Source organism: Gossypium arboreum, chromosome 10, assembly GCF_025698485.1.
Source record: "Gossypium arboreum isolate Shixiya-1 chromosome 10, ASM2569848v2, whole genome shotgun sequence".
In the NCBI taxonomy this organism is placed as follows: domain Eukaryota; kingdom Viridiplantae; phylum Streptophyta; class Magnoliopsida; order Malvales; family Malvaceae; genus Gossypium; species Gossypium arboreum.
The window spans coordinates 127799555-127827366 of record NC_069079.1 but is presented as its reverse complement, the minus strand read 5'-3'; the positions used below and the strand labels follow the sequence as shown (position 1 = coordinate 127827366).

The window sequence follows — 27812 nt, the reverse complement described above, 5'->3', positions numbered from 1 at the left end:
TTAACATTGATCATTTTTAGTTGGTTCAAATGTGCTTCAAATTCCTAAACTCATCCTACATTTATAATTTAACCATTCCACTTTTATTTTCAAAAAATCAATACCTTCCTACATTCAAATTAATAATAAAATGAAGCATAAGGCAATTAGATTCTGAAATTAAATAATAAAATAAAATGTAGCAAAATAAACATCCATAAGATTGTAAACTAATAATACAAATCCAACAAAAACAACCCCTTATACGTGTTTAAATGCATCAAACAGCATTCTCTTTCGTTTTCCCTTGTGATTCTTCAGTTGCTTGATTGTGTATTCCATGATTTCTTTCATGGTGGCTTTCCTTTCCTCCTTTCGGTTCCAAACCTCACGGACCGGATACCTTCCGCTCACATTATATTCGTTCATTTCCATCAATGCGGTGCTGACAGCCTCAAAAACGACATCCCCATATTCATTTCTCAACTCTTTCAGCTTCTCGTCATCTTCGTCTAATATTTCCTGCATCACCCGAAACTCAGCCATTGAACTGTTTTGCACATTTAGTAGAACAACATATTTCCCGTCTTTCAAATGGTTCAATCAGCAACCAGATACCAGTATGTTTTGAACACTAATGTGTATGATTCCGAACAAGAAAAAGTACGGATTGATAATTTCAAACCAATGCAAATACATAAAGCAATAGTTGGTGCATGGACCATATACCTGCAAGTTGCCTCGAATATTGATCATCTTAAATGGGTGCCATTTTGGATCCTGTACATTCTGTTGCCATAATGAACTTTAGCGAGCAAGCAACTTCGAAAGCTTTTTGATCGATCTCCCCCATTCTTTTTACTACAAAATTTGTTCAGCTAGCCAAGACATCATTCAGGCCCTGCACATCAAGAACCAGAAAAATTCTTCCATTCAACGCCTTGTAAGTTTATTACCCAATTTCGAAGCAGTAATAGAAGGAAAACACACACAAATGCTTATCGCTTCTGTTCGAGCATCTTGGAGCTCTTTATTAGTTGCATCATGTTTCACCGCCAGACAATTGTAACGGCTTTCCATATCTTCCAACGCCTCTGATTTTCCCTCCAACTCTTTCTTTAAAGCAGCAATTTGCGACCTTAAAATTTCAACAGGGTTTTAACAAGGCACATTCTTCATTAGCTGCATCACATGTAATTGAAAATTGTTTTATGTATACTTAACAAATCATGACCTTTAAAAATGTTATGTGAACAAGATTCAAGGTAAAAGTAGTTTAACTGCAGGTTTGTCCATCTCTTCAGGTGACCCTTTCGATCCCTCAATTTCAGACTCCTATATATGTTTTCGGGATAGTTGTTCCTTTTTCTGTGTAATTGGTAGTCCAGCCATATCATCAATTCTCAGAAATCTAAAACCGGCATAGGAGTATCATAGTATTAAAGAAAAGGGCATGACGAACAAACCTCCGAATCTTAGGTCTCTGGCAGTTCCGTTACATATTCATCAGCCTGGATGGAAAAAAATGTTACTTTTGCGATGACTCTTTGAACGATATTCCTTACCAGAGAATTAAATCGTAGCACAGAGTAAAATGTTGGAAACTATTTGCACCATATTGGAAGGTTATGCAAACTAACATTCTATTATACAATATTCATGACAGGGTATGCATATGGTAATCTGGTATTGTGGTATTAATGAAAAGAACACGAAGAACAAACCTCCAGATCGTCAACTACTAGCGGTCTCATTACATATTCATTGGCCTTCTTTTGCTCTACGGCTGTCGGTCGTAGCGAATTGTTTGGAACCGTATTCTGGAAGACAAAGATATGTTAGTTTCCAGATAACCCTTTGAACGATATTCCTTAACAGAGAATTAAATCATACAACACAATAGTTCAATTATGTGATGCATTTCTAATTGAAATATCAATGGTAACTAATGCATAAAGTAGAATCCATTCGCTAGGTCGATGGGAGACACCACCGAGCAATCGTAGTCAACACCTCTCACGCAGAAGGTTCCTAGTTTTTTCCGCATCTTGTTCTCCCGGTCTGCCAATGAGTTATGTGCCTCCTTGAGCTTATTGCTCACTTTGGCAAGTTCCTTTTCCTTAGCCTTGATCTTATTCTCGAGCTCACAGATCCTTTCCGCATTTTCCGAAGCTTTCAAATAACCAATGTCGAGGGATTGCTCGATCCAAATGGCATTGAGCGTCTCCAAATTTTTACACTGGTTTATGATCTCGAGGGCCACAGCCATCATCGGCTGAGGATAAATATTAAATACTAAGCATCATCTAATGGTTTCGAATAATGTTTTGTTGAATACTGAGCTCCCATATGTTTTGTTGAATAATTGCAAAGCCTACTACAAATTCTAGCAATCACTTACTCCATATGTTTTGTTGAATACTGAGCTCCCATTGTGTGTAGCTGATTGTAGAATACCGTCTCTATCACCCACAACTTCGAGCTGATTCCGTAACCGCTTGTCTTCCATTTTTGCATATATGTTAAGCAATATTGAACTTTACCCTACAAATTTTTATTTTCATTCAAAGAAATCTCATTCTCCATGCTTAAAATATCTCCTATTTTCCCGAAAATTTCCAACATTTGTTCTAAACAAGGCATCTCTTTTTAAGTTTAGAAAACATATTTTGGCTTTCGATTTCAGAGTTTCAAGAAAAACAAACGAAATGAAAAAGAAACCATGGTGAGAATGGGTTTACCACCTTCTTTGCAAATGGCCAAAAATTTGAAGGTTTTTTTGTGTGTGTGTGTGCAGGAAACTGCTAAAGATCAACTCTATTGCAGCATTTTGAAGAAAGGTGGCCATGTTCGAAGTTAAAAAGACAAAAAAATTATAAACGTAGGGTTAAATTCTGAATTAATCCCTGTACTTTATTAAAGTTTGGTTAATTTCTAATTCGAGTCGTTTCAATTTTGGATTATTTTGCATTAGGCTCATTACAATTTAAACCTCAAATTTTTCAAGTTCAAATTATTTTAAATTCAAATCACTTCAAGTTCAAGTTCTATTTATTTAAATTCGATCAAAATTGAGAAATTAAACAAATTAATAAAAGATAAAATATTTTTTTAAAAAATAAACAACCACTCATTTTTTACTTTCTATTTAAAAACATTTTTATAAATAGTATAAAACTTTAATTCATAATAGATCGACCCAAGTCAAACCGGCTCAAGGTCAAAAAAATCTTATTTAGCTTGAACAGACCAAGCTTATCAAGCTAGACGGATTACTCGATTTATGGACAGGTCTATGAAAAATTAGAGACGAAAAGTATTTTCGAAAAAATTTTAAGTACCTTTTTGGTAAAAGTAGCACCAACTACAATTTCTCCACAATAACATTGTTCAGCTTTAACTACACCATGTTTTGTAGGATATAGTTCAGCAATTCCTTCATTTGCTCCAATTGCAAACAAATCCTTCACAAATATGCCGCAAACATGCCCCCCGGAAAGAGAAAAGGATTGCAAATGCTGATCGAACTAGTCGTCTACTCATCTCTTAAAGGAGACTGCAAGTTGCCTCGGATGTTGATAGGTGGCGAAGTTAAGGGTTAGTACAACATGCTCCAATTTAATCCACACCTACCTGAGTCCTACTTCATTTCTAGTTCCATTAGTGCCCTTCAAAGAAGAGTTAACACCTAGAGTGAAAAATTAAAACTAGTGAACCAACCACCCTATCTGCTGTGTGTAAGTTGGCTAGATTACATGAACTATCTCTTGAGCTTGAGCTTGAACTATCTATTGGAAGTGGAAGAAGCTAAGATGGAAACTCTTCCTAATGAGATAAAAAGCATTATTGGAACAGTATTTGGATGTCTTTTTGAGGAACCAAAACAGTTGCCAACTCAGTCGCGACATCATTGTATTCATTTCTCAACTCTTTCAGCTTCTCGTTGTCTTTGTTCCGAGAAGTCATCACAGAATATTTAAGTGCAAGGAATAAACAGACTCGATTCTTGTAGCCCATATTTTGACATACATATGTAGCACATACTATAGAACAACAGATTTCCGGCCTATTATACTTTTTGAGAATAGGGAACGGTCTCAAATGGTTCAATCCGTAATCAAATAACGGTGAATGCAAGTTTTTTCCAGGTGATCATCTCGAACACTACGGTGAATGAGTGCATGCAAGTGAAAGTTATGTGAAAGAAAGTACCAAAGCAAAAACATAAAAGCAATAGTTGGTGTATGCACCATATATATAGCTGCAAGTTGCCTCAAGTATGGGTCATCTTAAACGGCTGTGATTTCCGATCATGCACATTCTGTTTCCATAATGAACATAATTTAGTGCACGTTTCGTGTCGATCTTCGACCGGGAACTTCAAGGAGGAAGTGACTTTGAAAGCTTTTCATTCAAACCTTGCACATCAACAACACTAAAAGTCTTCCATTGAGCACCATGTATGTATAGAAATTCTAGTGAAGATCACATTGTTGTAATTGTAAAGCTTTACAAAGAATCCATGGAATCAAACTATCAAGTGAAATGAGATGAATGATAAGTGAAATTACCATACGAAGCCAACATATTTGGACATGAAGTTGCATACTATTAATATTTAATTATAAAAATATATGTTTTTCCATCCATTTAAACTCTAGAAATTGAAGGGTCCTTTGGTTAAACTTTTAAAAACAAAAAAAGCTATATAAAATCTAAATAAAGGATTATTAAGGTATTCACCGCTCAAGAGAGTAAACCAGACCAAACCCAGTAAACAAAACAACTTTAAATTGCAATCTTCAGTGCATAAAACCCATGAAGATGAACGTCAAACCCAGAAAAATTTGCAAAAAAAGAAAGATGGCATTGAGATTTAAAACAAATCAAACCCAAAAAGAGGAACATAAAAACCAAGAAAAATTGCAAAAAGAAAGATAAAGCCAGAAATGAAAAACTCTAAAATTTTAATATTAAGTGCAGAAAAATAAACCCATGAAAATACATCAATGATCAAACTGAGCATACAAATGCAAAGAAAATAGAGAAAGAGATGGAAACAGACATCTAAAAATTGCCCCAAAAAAAATGCTATTGAAATATTCAGTGTTCAAGGGTGTAAAACAGACCAAAACCAGAGAAAATCAATTTAAAAACAAGGAAAAAGACCCTCCAATTCCAAATTCTCAAGTGAACAAAGGCCAAAGAGATGGAAACAGAGCTGAAAAAAAAAAGGAAAAAAAAAATTTGGACCATTTCTCGATTTGTGCGTGTCATCCTTGCGCAGGGGCCATGCTAATCTTCTCTGTATCGTTCCAATTTTATCGGATGTCCCCGAAGGGACAAACTCTTACGCCTTCTTTTGCCTATATAAACAATAAAGTTCTTCAATTCTCTAGCGATGTGGGACATTGGTTGCTTTCCAACTAGAACCTTGACTAAGGCCCAGTAGCTGTTTAAGTCTTTGGTGAAGCACCAACAAATCGTGGGCTTTACATTCATACTTCACTTTAAGTTCGGCTAGGTTTACTGTTAAGTTTGATTAGCCCTTGTTTTTTATTAGACCCAAAAATTTTGAGTTATTATTATTTAACCCAACTTCTAAATCCCTTTAGTTTTGAATTCTGAAAATTGTAGAAATTAAATAAGAAAAATTACAAAAATCAAATCAAATTAAAAGGTATAAAGTTTTTTATTAGTTTAATTGTGTGCTTTGATAATTTCAAATTTACTGGATTTCGTAGTTCAGTTGTTTTAAATTTGAATTGTTTTTGAGTTCGAGTCATTATAATTTTAGCTCTCAAGTTTTTCAAATTTCCATCAGCTCAAATCATCTCAAGTTTGATTCATTTTAAAATTAATTTAAATTTAAATCAAATTTAGATGAATTTATTCATCAATTCAAAATTTTATTTTGAAACGAACCTATTTGATAATAGAATGTTAGATTTATAAAGATCTTAAATAACTTTTTTTAGTATTCTCATGTTCATTTTTACGATTTATATTCAAGTTTAAAATTCTCTCAACAATATCATCTCCAAGGTTCAAATAATTTTAATCAATAATATAATAAAACTAAGCACAAGAGAAGTAAAATTCACAATAAAATGACTGATTGAATATTAACTCGATTGACATGAGTATTATTGTCAATACAGGAGAACGTCAATTTAAGCGGGCTGAAACGTATCATCCTCCTGTTTATAGGTTGAGAATGGATTATAAGTAATTCTAAACATTATATAAAAAAACAAATATGATTAAAACTTATAATGAAATTGTTTAAAACAAAATTCACAAGATAAACATTCCATAAGCTTTAAAAATAAATAAATAAAAATCCAGAGCTTTAAATAAAAGTGATAAAAACACAAATAATAGTTTTCAAAAATTAACCACTTAATAATCGCTTTCCCTCCAACCTCCATACTCTGCTTCATCATTTTCCTCCTGTAGCACAAATCCAGCAAAATAAAATCAATAATAGATAAATGCCATTAGTTAATTAAATATTCATATTTCATACATATTTAAAACCATAGGTGGTGAAAAGACAATTTTTTTTTTTGTGCATCTAAAAATTTAAACCGGTTCATTTTTTAATTCAAACTAGATTGACCGATTGACTAATATAAAAATTATCCTATTCATCAAGCTAGATAGATTACTCGATCCATAGATAGTTCTATAAAAAATCGAATACGAAATAGGATAGGATAATCTTCCTAAAAAGCAAGGGGTAATATCAAGGGGATAGATAGGGACCTTGACCCACCTTGGTTTGATAAAATTCATCTTTTAGTCCTCTAAATTTGTGAATCTATCGGTTAATAAAATGGTAAAAATATACTTTGATCCTTTAAAATTTGTAATTCAATCTCGACCCCTAATAAAATTTCTGGCCTTGATAGAAAGTATTTTCAATTTCCATGAAAAAAAGTTAAATACCTTTTTGGTGAAAGTAAGACCAACTACAATTTCTCCACAATAACGTTGTTCAGCATTAACTACACTATGTTTGGTAGGATGTAGTTCAGCACTTCCTTCATCTGCTCCAATTGCCAACAAATCCTTCACAAATATGCTGCAAACATGAAAATAAAAAATGTTTTACAATATCTTTTTCGAGCTTCAAGATAGAGAAAAGGGCTGCATATGCTGAGATTCGACCTTGCAACTTCTTAAAAGAGAATGCTATGACACTGTCAAGCTTGTTTTTCCGGACTTTTTATTTTCTTATAGTACTCATATATGAAAAAAATTTCGGACAACGGATACGAGTCGGAGTAATTTAGCTAAAAAACAGTGACGATTAATGTTAGTATACTTACGTGGCTTGGCCTACAAAGTCATCAGAAGAGAAGGTGTCTTTGTCCATGATTTTAAGAACTAGCTTGTAGTCACCACCTGACCCTGGATACTCCACCTTGAATGTGAATTTTTCATTCCATGATGGAATAGATCCATCACCTGCACAAAATTTGACCCTTTAGGTAATTTTTGTAAAAGTTAATCAGTCCGGCTCTTTATTTTTCTTAAAAGTATTTATGTCCGACATGTATTAGGACATGCTCATATATAGCATTCGCATCTGAGTCCAAGTCATTTAACTATGCAACGATGTTATGAACTGGTGATAGAAGGACAACAAAAATGTATGATATGCTTCCTCCGATTATTGCCAATAGTGTTTCTCACTTTCATTGGTATGGCTTGATAAAGACCTGTTAGTATTTTTTATCTGAACCTGAAAATCTAAGCCGATTCATCGGAGTAACTCGAACCTAAGGTGACCCAACCTGAAAATCTGAATGATATCGAATGTCCCAAACTCAAAATGAACCGAACCCTAAACAACTCAGAACTCCGAACTCGAATAAATTCAAACCCAAACCTGAATCATGTAAAATACCTATATCCAACACATATTTAGACATGGGATACAAAGGTATTACTCTCTAGATATATTAAAAAACTCAAAAAGAAAATTGAGCATACTCGTATTCAACATATATCCATGTCTGACACTAACCCTGAATTCAAGTAATTTAGAAGTCAAGAGGTTTAAAATAAAGGAAAAAAGAGTTAATAATTACCTCTGGCCGTACTGCTTTTGCGTTCTTGACCTTTGTATTGAATTATAACATATGGATCCATATCACCTACCAATCATAAACAAAAACAAAAAGGAAAAAAATTTCATTAGTTCATCTGCAAAAAGTCACATTATTCTTTAATCTTGCACCAATCACGACCTTTTTTTTCCATTTTCCAGGATGTTAAATGCTGGAAACAATGTGGATTTACAGCTTGGGAAAAAAATCCAGAACATAAGCACCAGATCATGCTCACTTCACCATTTTTTTTTTTAGTGCATAGAAACCCATAGTTTAAATTTTTGAAAAATCTATATTACAGATGTTCAATATTAAGCTGCAGCATGAACTAACTTAACTAAACTCAAATCAATATTTTAATAACATGAAAGAAAGTTGAGATTTACTAATGACAACAAGGAATTTTAAGGTTTTCCAGCTATGCTATTTTCTATAAAATTCAATTAAAAAAATTTAAACACCCATCACTAGATCTTAAATTGACTAGAAATGGGTTCTCTTCATTGACCAAGCAAAGAACATGCACAAATCAAAAACCATTTCTCTTACTCTTAATTCTCTGTATTTCCATTTAAAAAAATGATGAAAACTTGGAAAAAAAAAACAGAAATTGAGCAAGAAAATGAAACAAAGGAAGAATTTGAAAACATAAAATGAAATCCAAAAAAAAAATGAAGTTTCAATAAAATTACATACCCAGAAAATCTGAGTCTTGAAGGCCTTTTGCACTAACCAAGAACACTTCCAATATTCCAACAGCCATCCTTGAATTTGATGCTTTTTTTTTTTTCTCAGAGAGATTCTTTTGAATGAAAACTTTTGGACCTTTTTGAGTCGATTGACTCTTTGGATTCTTTATATAGAAGAAATGGAAGAATTTGGCAATGGAAGCGTTTATAGGCTGACGGGTCTTTTCACATATAGAAAACGTGACCCTGACAAATAAAAGAGAGTCTGGTGAATGTTAGAAATTTTTCCTGTGGGATAAACCAACATTTAGTCCTTGAACTTGTTGATTTTATTTTAAATTGATCCTTGAACTTTTTTTTGTCCACATTAGACTCTGAATTTGACAACTTTTCTCAATTTAGTTTCTGACAACACAAAATGCCACATCATCACATGAGAACTTTAAAAAATTATAAAAGCATTTAAACAATTTGTTAAAATATGGTAGAAATTTTTAAAATTTTTAAAAAATATTCAAGCGATGGATTTAACATACTCTCGTAGTGTTACGTCATCACGCTTTAATGAAATATAAATTTAGGGACCGATTTAGAGAAAAAAACTGTCATGTTTCGAGGCTGATATGGACAAAATAAATTTTTTTTTAAAATTTAAGGACTAAATGTTAATTTATCCATTTTTAAAATATGAATTTCACCCCTATCCTTCATGACATTAATTCGTTAAAATTCCATCCTTGTACTTTATGAAAATTAAAAAGTTATTTTAGTTGTTAAACTTACGAACTTGAACAGTTAATTTTTTTAAAAGTAATATAAATCGCTAAATAATGGGTTTTCAATAATTTAATTATAAAGTTTAACAATATTATCCAATTAGGGACTAATTTCTTAATTTTTGTAAAAAGTAAAATTTAAAATTTTAATTATTAATTTAAAAATATTTTTATTCAATTAATTTAATTAAAGTTGGTTTCATCATGAAGTTTTTATGATTTAAATCATCGTGATTTTACACATGAGTGCCAATGATTACGTGATTCATATTGTACAAAAAATTTATGCGATTCAATTATTTAGAATTTAGAATTTTAATTATTAAATTAAAATTTTGTTTCTCTTTAAAATAAAATATTCTTTTTAAGAGTGTTCATTTTAAAAATAAAATAAAAGAAATTTTAATTTAATAAAATATATAAATGTTAAAAATTAAATTTGATATTATATCAGAAAATTTATTGGAGAGTAAAGTAAAATATTTTATCCTAGTAACATATAAAATATACCGTATTTGATAAATAAATATAAGGTATTTAATTTTAACCATTTATCTTAGCTAGACCAACTTGCTTTTTAAATATTCCAAACTTGGTTTGATTTTTATGGATGTGGGACTTGGTCAAAACAAGGTGGATGCCCATTATTATACACCATCTCAAAAGGCTGCTAGTTATTGATTTGGTATCAGCAGATGTTTATGTAAATATATATTATATTTACATTTATATTCATCAATTGGATTGATTTTGAGATAATTAATTTGAATATAATGCCTAGGTCAATTTCGATAAATCAATTTGCATTTTAAAATTTTTAAATTAATGTTAGGAAAATTATTTTTATTAAAAATATTAGGATTTAAAGTTGAAGTTTTTATTTACTAATTCTAAATTTAAATTATTTTTAAATTTATCGATTAAATTTTAATTTAATTAATATTAATATTGTTATTAATTTATTAATTTGTAAATTAAAATCTACTAAAATACATTTATATTCTTATTTAAATATTAAATTAAATTATAAATAATTATAAATATTATATCAATTTAAAAATTTTCGTACTTTCATTATTGAATTAAATTTTTAAAAAAAAGAAATAAAACGTTAAACTAACATAATTTTTTTAGATTTGATGGCTGACTGAACTGATGATTATGTCTTTTTCTTTTTAAATTTTTAATTCTAAAATACGAAATATTCTTCTTTTTAGTACTTTTTAAAAAATTAAGCGGGGGGCGGCGCAGAGGGATGGGCCACCCCTCAAAAAAGGAAATTACTTTCAAACTCCTCTAAATCCTTATTCTCTTCATAATTTTTAAAATTTGAGTCCTTATATTATTTGTTTCCAAAAATTTAGTCATTTTATTTTTAAATTTCAAAATTCAAGAATGAACCTAAATTTAATTAAAAAATGTAACAATATTAACAATTAAATTTATATTTTTAGATAAAAAAGATAAAATGATTAAATTCTTTGAAATGAATGAGAAAACTAAATTCCACATATGTTAAGAGTACGTAAATTTTGAACATTTTAACACCTATATACTTATTGTTGCACTCAGAGAAAATTTGCTATAAACAATGAAAACATTTTATTGTATCAATCGAATCTTTCCAACTTGAATAAAAATATAAACTCAAATCTGACATAAAACATATTTAAAACACATAAATCAAAATTTAAATACTTAAATATCTACCACACGGACAATTACAATGCCACTGAATACTGAGAGAGTTGCTTATTTCTCTTAATACGTTAAATACAAATTGTCACTGCATTATATACAAATGCATTTAAATTTTAATCCACATATAAGCGTAAGCTAGCGCCTCAACTGACAAAATGATCTAATCAATACAATGCTTTGAGCTCAATTCGTATCACGTGAAACAATAATTAACCTTCAAATCAAGCCCAGTTCCAAACTTTGCACTGTTTAAAACTTTTAAACCAGATGGATTCAACTGATTAACCACCAGTTCATGATTTAACCGGTTTAGTTTTAATTAAAATTTTTATTTAAAATCCATAAAAATATTTTTAAAAACCAGTTCAATTACCGACTCAACTGGAATTTTAGCCTGATTCAACCGATCTCGAGTGGTTCACTCAAAAGCCGGCTCAAGCCTTTGCCCAGACCTATATAACGTCCAGTTCCAACAATCATGGCACTGTTAAAAAAAGCATAGACATGCCGGACTCGTACTCCTGAGCCCAAATAACATAGATTTCAACTCTAGCTTCATACCGGAATGCCAAGCACGAAAACTAGATTCAGAAGAGCCGAAACTCAAACTCAAACGTCGTCGTTGTTTCATTACAGTTTTTAGATAGAACAAACATGAAATCAAGCCACAATTTTAGATGTTCCATTCAAAATGATAGAGATAAGCACACAAAAAGACTAATCACCACTGAATCCATCATCTGATATAGATGCCATATGCACCCAGAGGCTAGAGTTTGCTACTTATCTGCTATGCCTACGTGAAGGTCGGCAGATCTCGATCTAGACCCAGAAGGAGACCTTGAATATCTACCTGGAGACCTTGATGATCTACATGGAGATCGCCTCCATGCGGCCCGAGAGTTCTCGGGTTCAAATGCGGATTTCCTACAAATGGAACATTCGAAATAAGCCACAACAGTCGAGTTAAACATAAGAGAAAATCACCAACAATGAACTCTCATTGCACAAGAATTGAGAACCCAAAGCCGCATAGTAGTATAGTTTTACCATGCACCGTAACAGGTCACTTCTTTATAACAGCAAACCAAAACAAAGGGGCATACAGGTTGGAGTAAAAGAGACAGCTAAAAAAGTTGAAACAATGAAATAGACTTCCACTTACTCGCCATAACCATTTCCATCGGCATTTTCATATCCTGGAGAATATGATCTGTGATTGTAATCACCATCTCGTTCTTGCGGAGGACCTATTGGAGACCTTGGCTGTTCTTCATGCCTTCTACCTGGTGAAACAGAATAGTTTCCTCGTCGTCTTGGAGCAGGTGAGTATGACCTGACAAATAAATATACGATCACCTTATTTGTTAAAAGGCAAAAGGGATGTGTAGCAATTTGATGGTTTACCTTGAGCGGTAGCGGCCTCTAGAACTCGAAGGATGGTGAGGAGAACGCATAGGGGATGGTGAACGAGACCGAGAACGCCCTGCAACATATCAAATGACTAAGTTAGTTTGCACCAGTATCTACCGCACCTATGATCCTTCAAAGTCCAAACACATGTCAAAATTAATAGAATATGCGCATGTAGGCCACGTACCATAATAAGATGATCGTCCCCCATAGCCCGATGGTCCTCTGGAGAATTACATGCCAGATAAATCCTTACGTAAATACAAGTAAAATAACAAAAAACCGCATGTGCATGAATGTGTGGATGCATATGCACGTGTGTCTGTGAGAGAGTGGGAGAGAAAGACTACGAGAGTACCTAATCCTAGATTTATGGCGCATTTCCTCAGGCCTTTTCCTTGTCTCTGCAGCCACAACAACCGATATCTCTCTCCCAGCAAATATTTTCCCATTCATGCGCCGTTGAGCTTCAGAAGCATCATAAGAATCCACAAACTGCACAAATGCAAACCCTCGAGGTTGTCTGCAAAAAGGATGCACCAATCCTTCACTTAAACATGATAGTTTGAAACGAACGAAATAAGCCAACACAAGTAAAAAAAAAAAAAAAAACACTAAAATACAATGTTACCACAACAACTTCATTTACTTAGTAGTATACCTTTACATATCTAATACTGGCTCCAGATTTAAATAAAATACGCTAAATGCTGACCTTTTCCCTTAACAGTCAATATCAAAGGAACTTCAAAAGAGGCAAGTGACTTGAAAAATCTTCACAAGCTCGTAAATATAAGAAGCACTTGATATCGACAAATTTGCTTCAATTTGGTCAGGAATCAATCTTCTTCCCCAATCAAAACCTTTATTGATTTGTGTAATTATATAGTTTCGCTTCATAAAGGAACATTCTTCATATGATCATTACTCTTAACACCCTCGGATCACAATATGTTTAAGCAATCATAAACAGTAGGCCTTCATCAAATGTGGGGCTTGGGCTTGTTTTTACTTCAAACCAATATTAACCCCCCTGACAAACCAGTTCAAATTTTAATTCACTATGGAATAAGGCAAAGAAAAAAAAAATTTAAGTGCTTTAAGAAATAGTGCAGAAAGCAACTCGAAGGAAATAACTTCCTACATACGACAACTAAAGGTCTAAGATGAAAATACGAAAAAGGAAAGAACGAAAAGTATAAACATCCCACTTGCCGATCCTAAAAGCCGGAAAACTAGAAAAAGACATATCAGTATGCTCGTTCAAAATAAAAGTACGAGCTTAATCAAAATAAAACCATGAACTAGAACGTTTAAACTTTGATTAAAACATAGGAAAAGATCAATGCTTGATAAACCAAAATTACTTTCAAGGGTAAAATACAAACCCTGTGTAGTAGTCTTTAGGGATATAAACATCCCTAACGAGCCCAAATCTCTCGAAAGGGATTCGAAGTTCTTCGGGTCTGCAAACAAAATCAAACATATATTAAAACAAATCATTTAACCAACATTCCGAAAAAGGATTATGATAAAAGGTTTACCTGCAATCCAGAGGAATGTTTCTAACCAAAAGGCTTCCATGACTCTGTTCCCTCCTTCTGCCATAACCTCCGCCGCCACCACCACCACCGCCATATCCCCTCCTAGGAAAACCTCTTTCTCTACCACCATAGCCTCTCCTTGGAGGACTATAGTATTGGGGACTGTATCTCCTCATCCCAAAAGCCTTCAAAAACCCAATACATGAAACTCCATTTATATAATTTTCAAAAGAAGCAAATAAAATTAACCCATATAACCTAGTTTTTTTTTTTCTTATTTTGAGAGAAAACCCAGAATTTTTTCCCTCTTCGTTCAAACAAGTTTCTGCTAATCCATGCGATGCAATAACTCTATGGGTTCAATACAGTAAAGATTCAGATAATAAAAAAAATCCATTAAAAAAGGGCTAAATTTTGTTAACTCATAAAATACCCAGATTCACAATCTCGCATAATTATGAAAAAATAAAACCCCAAGATTCAAACAAATAACCTCAAGACTTTCTGTTTAGTAGATAAGAAAATTAAAGAAACAAGAAAAAAAAAGTTCTTTGAGTATTGACTAAGTTGACCTAAACTATAATCTGAAGATCAAATTTATTTAATAATCAATAACAAAAAAATGCCCAAAAAATCCAAGAATTTTGAATTTGGAAGAACATAGATTGATTACCTTGGAGGACAAATCTGAAACAGCGACAGAATAGAAAAAGGAAGATTTTGCTTTCCGGAGTTATTGATCTCAAAACTGTGTGTAGTGTGTACTATATGTTAATGTTTTTCTGTTTTGGACCGCTGTGTTGGGCCCGGTCGGCCTGCTTCTCTATAAGTTAAAATATGCTTCAAGTCCCTGAACTCTTCATACATTTGGAATTTAGTCCCCTTATTTTTACTTTTAGGAATTTAAATCCTAAAAATTATATTTGGACATGAAAGTCATTTATAAAATATTTTCTCTCAATTATTAAATTAAAAAAGTTATATTCGGACACAAATCTCATTAATAAATATATACTTCGAGAAAATTGAAAAGTCAGAATATCATATATTCATACTCACTCTCTCCTCGTATTTCTATGCTTTTGTGATTTTGGAGGTTTCTTTTATATACAAAAAAGCCCGTAAATCGGGAATTACAAATGTTAGGATTTGAACCCGAAACATAAATGCGCCTTTTAAAGATGATGCAATGATCTGAATATAAACATCTTTAAACATGCATTCATTTACCGGTAATAACACAAAATGAATCCAAACAGAACATTCAGATTTCGGATATTATTGAATTCGAGAGCTGTACAGTGATCAGTAGCCGGAATATATATGTTCGAGTTCAAGATAGAATACCATCTGAAATAATAAAAGCAATGCATCGGACTGTTTTCAGATTTATGTACTTAATGGAGATGCAGATGGCTGGAGTCCGTCGGGATTTTTCTTCAGAGCATACCTCGAAGTCGGATGAGAACTATGAACTGCTGCATTCTGATGGACCCCTTTGTCGCCACCGGAGTCTTGAAGTTGCTCTAGTGCTTTCACTACTGCAGTCATTTTCGGTCTAACCTTCGGTTCTGTAGATAGGCATTGCACTGCAAGATAAGCAGCTTTTAACGCCGCTTCAGGTGTGTATTGGCCTTCGATACGAGCATCCATAATTTGGAAAAACTTACGTTTGCTAGTAAGGTAAGGCTTAGCCCAATCAACTAAATTATGTTCTCTAGATGGTCGGTTCTTGTCTACTGCTCGCTTGCCGGTTAACATTTCAAGAAGAACAACCCCAAAACTGTACACGTCACTTCTCGCAGTCAGATGGCCTTCATAAGAACAAATTTTACGTTAAAACATAATTTGCAATCAAATGACGATGGATTTGATTTAAAAAGCTACCTGTTGCTACATACTCAGGAGCTGCATAGCCATGGGTTCCCATGACCCGAGTTGAGACATAGCTTTTATCACCAGTTGGTCCATCTTTGGCCAGACCAAAATCAGAGAGTTTTGCATTATAGTTCTGTCATTTTACATTGCGAAAAAGATATGAGAGAACTGCAGGAACTAAAAGTACAAATTGAGAACTTCAGTTATTAAGTTGTCATTACCGAATCAAGCAAGATGTTCGAAGTTTTGAAGTCTCTATATATGACTTTCACCTCGTCAGAATGTAGAAATTCAAGGCCCTTGGCGGCACCAAGAGCAACCTTCATCCGAAGGTTCCAAGAAAGTGGTTGAAAATAAGAATTCCCTGTTTCATTGTTAAAAGATTATTCATTGAAACTCGAAACAGTTGAACCAATTTAGATAAAGGGAAAGCGAAATGAATGAATTCCTCACTTCTAAAAAGATGATTCTCTAAGCTGCCTTTCGGCATGAACTCGTAAACAAGAAGCCGATGATCGTCTTCTAAGCAATAACCGACTAATTTCACGAGATTAGGATGATCAAGCTGACCCAGATAGTTGATTTCAGCCTACAAGCCAAATGAATCATTAAAAATTAACAAACTATTTCATCAAACAAAACAGTACTTAGTTTAACGTATAAGAATGTCTGAACAAGTTCATTATGTTCACCATTGTTGTTCAAGCATGCATTACTCGGACTTGAGCAGATACAGATTTGTCTCCAACATAACTACGTTCAAATTTTTGTAAGTTTAGAGAATCATACTAATATGGTGATACCCAAGTTCAAATATATGTCAATCTCAAGGACTTTGAAACCACTGCATAGCTCAATGATTAAACTAGGAAAAACATATATGTTATATATATATGAGAAACGTATGTTCGAACCTTGGAGACCACATTGTTGGAAGGGACAGCCACGGATCTCAAACATGGACCATAAAACGGACATGGATAATGCCAAATATATATACATGTGAGAGATACTGCCAGCCATCCATGGTGGCCCTGCAAACCCTACCGATTAACCTATTGACAGCAATTTTAGTGCTTTTTAACATCTAAAGGGGTTCAATAAGTTTATTCTTTTCACCATTGTTGTTCAACTCTACATTACTTGGACTCGAGCAGATACAGAATTGTCTCCAACATGACCAAGTTCAAATGTCGGAAACAGATTTATTCCCCATATACATATGGTAAAAGCCTAAACTAAGGACAAAGCAAGGACTTTGAAACCACTACAGACCTCGAGGGTTGAACTGAGAAATATACATACACACACAAACATATATATAGTAAAAGCTTATTTGAAACCACTGCATAGCTCAAGGATTAAACTAGGGAAAACACACATCTGCATATATATATATATATATATGAGAGAGAGATACTGCCAGTGATTCATGGTGGCCCTGAAAATCCTCTTTATTAACCTCTTGATAGCAATTTCAAACTATATTTCATTCTCCATATATTTGAAGGATGGTATCCAAAAAACATATCCAAATTCAAGTCAAATAGATCAAACTGGGCAACATACATACATACATACATATATATCATAAACTTACCAGCCATTCATGGTGGCCTTGAAAACCCTCCTGGTTAAGCCTTTTGACAGCAATAACCATGCCAGTACCAGGCTTAGAAGCTGTAAATGTATTCTCATCAATCCAACCCTTGAAAACACAACCGAACCCACCTTCACCCAAAACACTATCCGGTCGGAAATTCCTCGTAGCTGTTCTTAGATCATTGAAATTAAAGCTCTTCAAATTAGAAGCTTGCAAAATATCCCCCTCTGTTCTAGGCACCGAAACAGGCGACATTTTACTGCTTAAATTAACCCCTGTAAGCAAAATATCAAACACCTAAACATCAAAAAGGGCTTATAAGTTCATAAACAAGGGAGAAAAAGAGAGAAACCATGTATTACCATGGTGGAGAGGGCTCTCAGCAGCTTTGATTCTAGAACTAAAACAAGACCCCATATGGACACAAAGCTAAAGGGTCTTTGTTAATCTTCTCCACACGGAAAAGGAAGAGAAAATATACAGATTTTAAGAGGAAAATTGGTGCAAGCAATACCCAGAAAAGCAGTGAAACAAAAGGGAAAATAGTGTGAAAAGTTGAAAAGGGTTTCCATTGGTGTCACCCCAACGAGAATGACTTATCCTGTTTGAAAGCATTGACTGGCTAAACAAAAAGAATTAAATAAAAAAAACGGGGAAAAAAAAAACACCCATTGTAATAAAAGTCAGAAATGGATGGGAAAAGGGACCAAAGCAAAATGGTGGGCCAAGGGTTTTATGTTTGAAAGAAAGATCAAAAACAGGGTTGACTTGAACTTGAACTGCTTGGCTTTTAAGCAACATTTATGTGCTACAAAAAGCTCCATAGAGTTTTTCCTTTTGCTTTGGTTTGATTATATGATGGTATAGTGATGGTGGAAATGTATTGTTTGGATTTTAAATTAAAATTTGTACCATAATCCAAAGACATTTTGTACAATAAACCTAACATCGAAACTTCTATGAATGGGAACGATGAAATGTATTCATATTTACAGAGCTTGAATGAGTATTATATATATATATATGATTTCCGGAAGGAATTTTAAGGACAAATCCGCCTATTGCTACTGCGGAAGAACTGAAACTTGTAGCCTTATGTAATTATTATACATTTTTCTATAGTCAAAAAGGATCGGTTGAAAATGAACCCAAAAGAATAAAGTTGGTAGACAAAGCATCTACCTTAATTAAAAAGCATGTTCTGTTACGGTAATATACCTCATCATAAGCCGGATAGGTTTGGTCGAGTTTATGTAAAATTTTATGTTTGTTTTAAGTGTGGGTTGGATTTGAAAAATAATTTTAAATTTTATTTAAGTCTAATCTAAATAAAAAAGTTAAATTCAAGCCTGCCAGTATGTATTAAAATTTTTATATAAAATAAATTTAAAAATATAATACATCAAATATATTAAAAATATTAAAATAATTTTTCTCAATAAATTGAAATCATATTAAAAATATTTTTATTTAAATAACGCTAAGACAATTGCAACTTAGTTATATAACAACAATAAAATAATAGTAATATAACAGTAAAATGACATAAAAACATCAATAAATAGTAGCAAAAAAAAATTTAGGCAAATTCAGGCCGAGTCTAGGTCAAAAATATTATCTAAGGTTCGGCTCATTTTCTACCAAAGTCCATTTGATGGGCCTATATTTTTATCCAATCCTTCTACTTTTTAGAAGAGCCTTTGAACTTAGATGAATAATTATGTTTATACAGTAATGTTTGTACATATAAAACAATATTTAAACTCCATTATAAAATGATTAAAATACTCTTTAAAGGATAATTAATATTATTATAAAATTATTATTTAGGAATTGAACAACAGTTCCAACAAATTCAAATAAGAATTTATTATCACTTATTGATAATTATTTATTAAAATAATTTTATAAATAATCTTATTTGTGATAAAATCTAATATAATATAAAATTAATATAATTTTGATAAATATATAAATATATCAAAAGGTTTATGTATAGATTATTTAATATATTAAATTTTATATAATTATGAATTTATAAATCGTTTTTCTAATATATATATACTGACAAAAAATTTATTGCAATGAATTTACATGAGTTATTATCACAACCGTGACCGTTCCCATGGATATATATTTTTTAAAAAATGATATTTATATCTGAAATTTATGAGTAATTATTATTATTATTTCCAAACACAGTTATTTTTCTTTCATACAATTGATAGAGAAGTCAATGAAAAATTCAGTTTTTAAATTTTTATTTTTAAGGTTAAATAGAAAATTGCAAATTGCATAGAGGAAATTTATGCCTGACGGTGACGGATAAGGTTCACGTACGGTGTATTATATATATATATATATATATATAATTGTAGTTTTCAGTTTCATCTACTATTTTTCTGGTCAAGCCAATTAGCTGGTCTTCTCTTATATATTCAATATATATATATATATATATACTACTAAGGTTGTTAAATTGGATTAGACCAAGAAGTCAGATTGATTAGATGAGAAATTGTTTGTATATTAATTAAAATAAAGAAAATAATTAAAAGATTTGCTAATTGATATAAATTATGATAAAAATTGATTGGTGTAGTAGTTAAATTGAATTTTATATTTTTATTTTAAAATTTTAAAATATTTTAATAATTTATTTAATTGAAACTAAATTGAGAATTAATAGTACGAGAGATTTGATCACCGGTCTAGTTTCAAAAACAATACAAGATTTAAGCTCCTAATTAAGTTGATGTTTTAAACCAATCGAACATCAACTTAATTGAAAAATACTAAATAACCATTACTTTTACAAAATGCACAATTTTTTTACGTATTTTTGTGAATATCATTTTAACTAAAAGTTTTATTTAATTTTTCTTATACTTTCTTATAAATATATTTTATATAAGTCTTTATGTTAATATATTTATATATATAAAATTGATTTCCTAAGTCAATATATGTAAGAAACTATCAAAGAAAAAAAACAAATGCTCACCTATGCTACTTTCATATTGCTCAAAATTCCTTTATTTTGTAATTATTTTCTCTATAAACTTTTTTAAGGTACAGTTAATCAATTATATTAATAATTTCTACTGTAGTTAATTATTACAATCATTGAATTAAATAATTAATTCAAAAATTAATTAAACTCAATTTAACTAATTATAATTAAGCTAAACTGGAAAAGAATATTATACAAGACTCGAACTTGAATCTTAAAATTCTTGTTTTTATAATAATATTTTTATAAAATAATAAAATAATCTTAAATTGTAGATAAGATTAACCTCTTTTTATAATCGGAGGTAGAGAGTAAGGTTACACGGAATTAAACTTAAACTATCATTATAACAACTATTCAATCTGATGCCTCCACTACCATTATGAAATTAAACAAAAATTCAACATATAAAAATGAAAAATTAATTTCCAAAGTCAATATATGAAAAAATATAAAAATAAACATTTACAATTTTGCTCAAATTGACTATTTTAATCTAAAGAAAGAAAACAAGGGCTTGCCTAACTTATGTCACCCCAAAACAGGGGCGAAGTCAGGGAGGCTGGCATGGGCCCAGCCCCCAAAATGTAAAATTACATTTTAGACTTTTAAATTTTTTTAAAAATTTTAAATTAATAAAAGTCAAATTGTATTTTGGCCTCCCTAAAATTATAAAAATTCAATTTGATCCTTTACAAATTATAAATATATAAACTATAAAAAATTAAAATTTCATCCGGCCCTCCCTAAAAAAATTTTCTGACTTCACCCCTGCCCCAAAATATCTAATCATCACGTCTACAAAGTTTAGGTTTCCCATTGACATATGTCTCTTGCATGTTCAATAAGGCTACAAAAATTATATCAGTTCAATCTAAAAATCGATTGGTAAAACAATAAGCTTCTCAATCATATCAAGATATACACGTAAAAAGTTTATCATAACTCAACTATTAACTCTTTTTAACAAGACAACTATCTAAAAGAATCAATATCAAACTATACAAACTCTATCAATATTATTCGAAAACCTTCAAATTTTCCTTTAAAACTCAAAAAACCAATATACACAACTATCTCAACATTTTCCTGTGAGCCATCACCAACCTCCATGTATCAACAATACTAGTATAAATTTTCTTAAATTTTCAGTTATTTATCCACTACCTACGAATGATTTTTCTTTATTAGAGAATAAAATAATATTAAGACCTACATTGTGGATTAAATAATATTGTAAGGTAAAAAAAAATTGGCACTAACAAAATTAGCCATCCACAAAACTCTGTCGTTTCGTATTCGTTAGAATACAACTTTTGATTTGGAATCAAATTTCAAATTATTTTGGATATAATTTAATTACAAGTTTTTAAATTTGTGAATCGAATTTTTAAAATATTTTTTAAATATATTTAAAATAAGTCTTTTAAAAATGATTTTTATCATTAATAATAATATTTTTCAATAGTTATTAAATTTATAAGTTTAATCGGTTTCTTATCCTATATTTAATTCTTTTTAAATATAGTAAACATATGATGTGATTTTACGTCGCCTTTTTTGTTAGTTAAGCGTCGTGACTAATAAAATAATCGAGACGATTATATTTGACATATAAAGACAAATTTTAACGGTAAAATATATAATTTTTTAATAAAATAATTTATTAGTTGTGATCTAACATATAAAAATTAATTTATTTATATTCTTAATAAAAGGAGAAAAATACAATCCATTTCATAGTATAATTTTCTAAGTCAACCCAAATTATAAAGAATCTATGTCAAACCAATGAAATTTAAGTAAAAACACAGAGAAACCAACAAAAAGCTAACTTTATATATATATATATATACACGTAAAATGTAAAAGATCATGTAAACTTAACTCTGGTGTTGTTATGTGGAGACATGAATGCATCATCTCTTTCTGTTACTTAAGAATTTCTTTGAATTGTAATCGTTATTAATAATTGATTGTCATTTGTACCGAAAAATTAAAAAAAAATGAAATTTTTAACAATTATAAAAAACTATATTAAATTTACATTTATAAATAAAATCTTAATCAAAGTAAATAAAATGACAGTAGTTACTGCAACACTATTATTTTTTCCTACTCTTAATTTAAATTCTTATAAATATATAACATAACTGAATTAGTTTACAGTCGTTAATTTTATGTCCCATAATATTAGCGTAACAAAGCACAATTATCGCTTATGCTACTAAAATATAATGCATGTAATTTTCAAGGGTAGATCTTGCCCATAATATAAATATTGAACAAAGAAAAATCTTGACATAATAAATGTTCTTGATATAATAAATGTTCTTTCATTAGGAAGGAAGCGATAGACGTTGAATCTACCAAAAATAATATTCATATGTTTAAACAATATATAAATAGCAATATAAGAAGTAAGATTAATCCTGCAAGGATCGTGATATCTAAAATTATTGTTTTGACTTAATCAAGTTCTATACCAAGTAGTTGTTGTGCCTACAACGTGTGACAATCTGTGCAAAAATAAAAGAGGAAATTTAAATATGATAAAAGTAAAAATAATAGAGATAATTGAAATTGAAATAACAATAAAAATAAATAGAAATTAAATTAAATCAAATAAATTGATGTGATGATATTCTAACTTCAGGCTTGATTTTTGCTTCGGTCTCAATTGATCTTTGATAACAAATTTTCTCCTCCAATCAATAAGTCAATTATAATGATTGCAAGTCTATGTATTAGTCGATTACGCGCGAAAAACTAGTAAACTCCTCTGAATTGTCCTCATTGTCGCAAATTGTGCCTACACTTCCAACAATTCTAAGATGAAAAAATAGCAGTAAGCAAGTTAAGGCTCACACCACTTTCCAAATGTGGCGGAGGCAGTGAGAACCAAGGAAGAGGCCTCATTTTACAATAACTATAGAAGTAATTTATTGGTTCTTCTTTGTATCCCAACAACATCAGTCCCAGATCATCTTTTGGCCCTATGTGGCCACGTGAACCTCGTAGACTGCACCCTAACAGCATCAACTACTTCATTATTATCACACGGTCTCCATCCATTGGGGCTAAAGTTTTCCAGATAGAATCAGAATGCATCATTCATTGTGATTAAGACATCCTCTAAATTTAGAACGCGGCCCTTGCGGAGTCTCTTAACTTGCACACAACCCTCTCTAGTCATAATGTTCTGCTGAATTAAACACATGTCCTTACTTGGCAAGGACCACCCTGTGAGAAAACCGAAGTCATCGATGACCTTACACTTCACCCTAATATACTTGCCCCAATTCAAACGGAAGTTAGAGCACTTATTAGAAATTATAGATTCCACGTATTTGCAGGGGGTGAAGTAGTAGAGACCTTATTAACTCCCTCTGTTGTGGGCTTTCAGTTGGTACAAGTTTTAAAAAAGCAACGAGTAGTGGTACCGCGTTGACAACAATCGACAAAATAGGCCATCGCAATCCACCAGGAGAACCCAAACAATTGGCCAAGTGCGATCCACCAAGAGAACCCAGACAACTGGACAGGTGCGATCCCGTAATCTTCAAGTAAGTGGCAAAAGAAATGGTGAAGAGGCAAATGAAACCCAACCACTATTACGTGGAAGGGAAGTAGAAAATTGTTGTCACTGGTGTCGCTCAGACAATGCAAATTCATAAGAATTGAAAAATTATAAACGAAATTGGGGATTTTAATCCCTCGCACTTCTAGGGCTCGAAACATGTCCTCCGTCTTCATAGTACAAGCGTAGAAATTAACCTCGACAGGAACCACCGCTGCACGCTATTGTGATGGATAGCACGCTATTGTGATGGATAGCTCGAAATTACTCGGCGACTACTGCCTCCCCTAATTTTTAGGCATGGTCGTAATAGAAGGGTAAAGAATACCCAAAGTGTAAAAATTGACAAAAATTTACCTTAAAAGAAAATGTTCCTCGTCAATCGTAGCAGACAAGAATGTTTAAAACATTGATTTTTACGACTTTATAACCCCCCTTTTAAAGATTTTTTGCCCCTATACTTTAATGATTTGAATAACCAATGACAAAAGAACTGAACGGGTATAATTCTCTCGTACACATGGCGAGGTAAATGTTAGACTCTAGTGACCAATGCATGTTTGGTAAGCCATTCAAAATTTAAATATTAGTTCTAAGAAGTGCCACTTTATAACCCTTCTTAAAATCGCCAGTGGGACTATATTGTTATGGTATTGCCAGCCTGAAACTCAAGTATAATTCAGGTTACCAACCCATGACCCAAGTTTGGACCCCACTAGGTGGATATATTAAGGGTTCACATGTCCCTGAGTGCTCGCAAATAGAGGATGCAAAGCCAAACGAATGAATTAGCGAACACATGTCAATTCTAGGATAGCATACATGTCGACATGCATGGAGCCTACTTAGAACGTCAATTCCATAAATAATAACAATGTCAGATAAATACCCAATTCTTTCCCCCATGAGAACACACATAAAAAACACTCAACAACAAAATATCATATAGATGAAAAAAGTGATCATTTTTTTAATACTTTTGAATCAATGTTAATTTATTTCCAGTTTTAGAAAGCATTTTCTTAAAACAATTCTTTAGTTATTTTCTTAATTTTTACATATTTTTATTTTCATTTTTCAACAATAATTTTGAAATTTTCAATCAATCATATTCTCTTCAATTTTTCATTTTCCAAAATTCAAAATGAAAATAACCTTTATTTTCAAAAATCAAACCAAGTATTAATTATTAAAAATAGTTTTACATAACATAAAAAATAATTAATACAAATTTAAACCTTAAAATTGAAAGCATGAATAAAACTCTTAACACAAAATAAGCCATCCTCAAAATAAGTAAAAAGAAATCTTTGCTAAAATAAATAATATAAATGACTAAATAAGATGAAAAAAGTGATCATTTTTTTAAACTTTTGAATCAATGTTAATTTATTGCTAGTTGTTATTTTAGAAACATTAATAAATCAGTGGGTGGTGTAACTAATACCAAAAGGTACTTATAAATGGGCTGTGAGACTATTATAATTTATAAATGGGAATATCAAAATGTTTCATATTTGAATAGTCATATATACATATATAAATGGGAATAATATCAAAATTATTATATGAATTATTTTCAATAGTCAAAAGATTGGTTGAAAATGAACCAAAAGGAAAACTTACTGTGCTAATGGTAATTGTAGAAATTGAGATCATATATGTTTTAAGGTTTGAAATAATTGGTTTTTTTTTGTTTATAGTGCATACAAGTTTTGACCATAAACATTACCAACCATTTTTATTTAAAAATTAAAATCAAAATTAAATCGAACAAATGTAGCCAATTAAGATTGTAACTCTAAATTATTTTAAAATTAAATTATTACAAATTCAAATTGAATATAAGAATATGTACTAAAAAGTAATAAAAATTAAAAATTAAGTACTGATTAAATTATAAAATTTATTTGGTATTTTACTTAAAATTATATACTGAGAATCTTAAAAAACAAATTAAAATAAAAATAATTAAATCTGCTCTCTATTGAAAGATTTACTTACAACTTTTATACCTTTTAAAAGAAAAACCTATCTTTTAATTTTTATTGTGAATTATCAAACATGTTCAAAATAAATTGCTGAATTTTAATTTTTTAATTTTTTTTCAACACAAATAGGGCCTAAATTGAACTTCTATGATAAAATCTAGTTAAATCGAATGTAAATTATGATTAACGAATTTGAGTCAGAATGGACCAACCTAAACCAAGTCATAATGATTTAGCATGAAGCTAAACTGTGTTAATAGCGAAATGCAGGTTTTGTCCTCAAGCTGCATCAACAACAATGCTATAAACAAAGTCCTCAAAAGTCATCATAGGGAGTAATATGTGAACAATGGTTAGGATTTTCTTCACTACGCTGCCTTAAAAATTTTTGATTATACTGACCTGAGTATACCACAAGTTGCATATGGACTTCATATTTTCCCTCAAATATTATTCTGATAGACTATACAAACCTTTTACTTATTGTCCCAGAAAGACTCAACCAGTCCGGTCAGTCAACGTTTACTGTTTGTGGAGGAGCCACATCAACAGGGCAAACACAGATCTGTTTCTATCTCAAAACCCTTAACCGACTAATCAAGTTGCATATGGACTTCATATTTTCCCTCAAATATTATTCTGATTGCTTATACAAACCTTCCACTTTTTGTCCCAGAAAAACTCGGCCAGTCCGGTCTGTCAAGTTCACTGTTTGTGGAGGAGCCACATCAGCAAAGGAAACACAGATCTGTTTCAATCTCAAAACCCTTAACCGACTAATCAAGTTGCATATGGACTTCATATTTTCCCTCAAATATTATTCTGATTGGTCATACAAACCTTTTACTTTTTGTCTCAGAAAAACTCGACCAGTCCAGTTGGTCAACATTCACTGTTTGTGGAGGAGCCACATCAACAAGGGAAACACTGATCTGTTTCAGTCTCAAAAACCTTAACCAACTAATCAAGTCGGAAAATACTACTACGATGAAGAATCTGTAAGCATAATCCAAGCTATGAACTAATCTGGGAATATGATGATATAAATGAGATGCTTAAACAGAGCTCACATGTGTCAATGTACTACTGCTTAACAATGACAAATAAAAAATAACTCTTCTGGCTCACCTAGCTCCGGTCGAAATCGAGATGGGGCAGCAAACTTATGATTGGCCGAAAGAAACCTCATCCGCCCAATTTGATCTGTGCCATTAGAAAATTAAACAAAATATTTCACCAAGATGCTTGTTCTAGCTGACGAACAAAACTCAAAAGTGGGAACAGGTGCTGTGATTGTAACTTAGTCACAGTTAGTGTTTAACCAATTCTTTGAATCTCAATATTACTCTGTACAATCGATGCAACACAAAATATTCAACACCAAGCACTCAAGGTATATACACAATAAATCATGTAGACATGTCCAGAACAACTGAGAAGCAGAGCATGAAGAGCATAACGACTATTGAGCAAGGAGCAGAGAGTATTATGCAGATCCAAAAACATCAACCTAGAATGCACCGTG

The 27812-nt window shown here is 31.5% G+C and overlaps 4 protein-coding genes, 1 long non-coding RNA gene and 1 other non-coding gene across 6 annotated transcripts; all 6 read right to left on the bottom strand.

Annotated features, from left to right (window-relative positions):
* Window positions 1-66: 66 nt before the first annotated feature.
* On the bottom strand, window positions 67-1232 carry LOC108462291 (factor of DNA methylation 2). Its single transcript, XM_017762260.2, has 3 exons — window positions 972-1232; window positions 709-880; window positions 67-501 (listed from the first exon to the last, which is right to left on the bottom strand). Exons 2-3 carry the CDS (start codon window positions 733-735, stop codon window positions 241-243), a joined length of 288 nt encoding a protein of 95 aa, XP_017617749.1. The 5' UTR covers window positions 736-880; window positions 972-1232; the 3' UTR covers window positions 67-240.
* A 3988-nt stretch (window positions 1233-5220) lies between these two features.
* Window positions 5221-5323, bottom strand: LOC128283256 (U6 spliceosomal RNA). The gene has a single exon (XR_008273598.1). It is a non-coding gene; the product is annotated as a U6 spliceosomal RNA (small nuclear RNA).
* An 897-nt stretch (window positions 5324-6220) lies between these two features.
* LOC108463029 (16 kDa phloem protein 1) lies at window positions 6221-9046 on the bottom strand. Its single transcript, XM_017762967.2, has 5 exons — window positions 8796-9046; window positions 8079-8144; window positions 7314-7452; window positions 6931-7066; window positions 6221-6432 (listed from the first exon to the last, which is right to left on the bottom strand). Exons 1-5 carry the CDS (start codon window positions 8860-8862, stop codon window positions 6382-6384), a joined length of 459 nt encoding a protein of 152 aa, XP_017618456.1. The 5' UTR covers window positions 8863-9046; the 3' UTR covers window positions 6221-6381.
* Window positions 9047-11752: 2706 nt separating this feature from the next.
* LOC108461536 (serine/arginine-rich SC35-like splicing factor SCL30) lies at window positions 11753-15040 on the bottom strand. Its single transcript, XM_017761404.2, has 8 exons — window positions 14896-15040; window positions 14223-14407; window positions 14067-14144; window positions 13037-13201; window positions 12866-12903; window positions 12673-12751; window positions 12431-12601; window positions 11753-12192 (listed from the first exon to the last, which is right to left on the bottom strand). The coding sequence occupies exons 2-8, from the start codon at window positions 14396-14398 to the stop codon at window positions 12045-12047; spliced, it is 855 nt and encodes a 284-aa protein (XP_017616893.1). The 5' UTR covers window positions 14399-14407; window positions 14896-15040; the 3' UTR covers window positions 11753-12044.
* Window positions 15041-15417: 377 nt separating this feature from the next.
* LOC108461097 (receptor-like cytoplasmic kinase 176) lies at window positions 15418-18347 on the bottom strand. Its single transcript, XM_017760793.2, has 6 exons — window positions 18066-18347; window positions 17701-17978; window positions 16554-16689; window positions 16322-16464; window positions 16110-16233; window positions 15418-16036 (listed from the first exon to the last, which is right to left on the bottom strand). Exons 1-6 carry the CDS (start codon window positions 18118-18120, stop codon window positions 15612-15614), a joined length of 1161 nt encoding a protein of 386 aa, XP_017616282.1. The 5' UTR covers window positions 18121-18347; the 3' UTR covers window positions 15418-15611.
* An 8098-nt stretch (window positions 18348-26445) lies between these two features.
* Window positions 26446-27432, bottom strand: LOC128282336 (uncharacterized). The gene is made up of 3 exons (XR_008272588.1): window positions 27416-27432; window positions 27128-27238; window positions 26446-27035 (listed from the first exon to the last, which is right to left on the bottom strand). It is a non-coding gene; the product is annotated as an uncharacterized LOC128282336 (long non-coding RNA).
* Window positions 27433-27812: the final 380 nt, after the last annotated feature.

Bases quoted from the DNA above. Each gene is read 5' to 3' on its own strand.
- LOC108462291 (XM_017762260.2), bottom strand. From the start codon at position 735: ATGATCAATATTCGAGGCAACTTGCAG. The intron at 502-708 runs GTATATGGTCCA...CGGGTGATGCAG, and splicing joins ATATTCGAGGCAACTTGCAG to GAAATATTAGACGAAGATGA.
- LOC108461536 (XM_017761404.2), bottom strand. From the start codon at position 14,398: ATGAGGAGATACAGTCCCCAATACTATAGTCCTCCAAGGAGAGGCTAT. The intron at 13,202-14,066 runs GTTTGTATTTTA...TCCTTTTTGCAG, and splicing joins CCTAAAGACTACTACACAGG to ACAACCTCGAGGGTTTGCAT. The intron at 12,752-12,865 runs GTACGTGGCCTA...GATATGTTGCAG, and splicing joins GGGACGATCATCTTATTATG to GGCGTTCTCGGTCTCGTTCA.
- LOC108461097 (XM_017760793.2), bottom strand. From the start codon at position 18,120: ATGGGGTCTTGTTTTAGTTCTAGAATCAAAGCTGCTGAGAGCCCTCTC. The intron at 16,465-16,553 runs GTGAGGAATTCA...ACAATGAAACAG, and splicing joins AGAGAATCATCTTTTTAGAA to GGAATTCTTATTTTCAACCA. The intron at 16,037-16,109 runs GTAGCTTTTTAA...GTTCTTATGAAG, and splicing joins TCCTGAGTATGTAGCAACAG to GCCATCTGACTGCGAGAAGT.
- LOC108463029 (XM_017762967.2), bottom strand. From the start codon at position 8,862: ATGGCTGTTGGAATATTGGAAGTGTTCTTGGTTAGTGCAAAAGGCCTT. The intron at 8,145-8,795 runs GTATGTAATTTT...TATGATTGGTAG, and splicing joins TCAAGACTCAGATTTTCTGG to GTGATATGGATCCATATGTT. The intron at 7,453-8,078 runs GTAATTATTAAC...AATTTTGTGCAG, and splicing joins CAAAAGCAGTACGGCCAGAG to GTGATGGATCTATTCCATCA.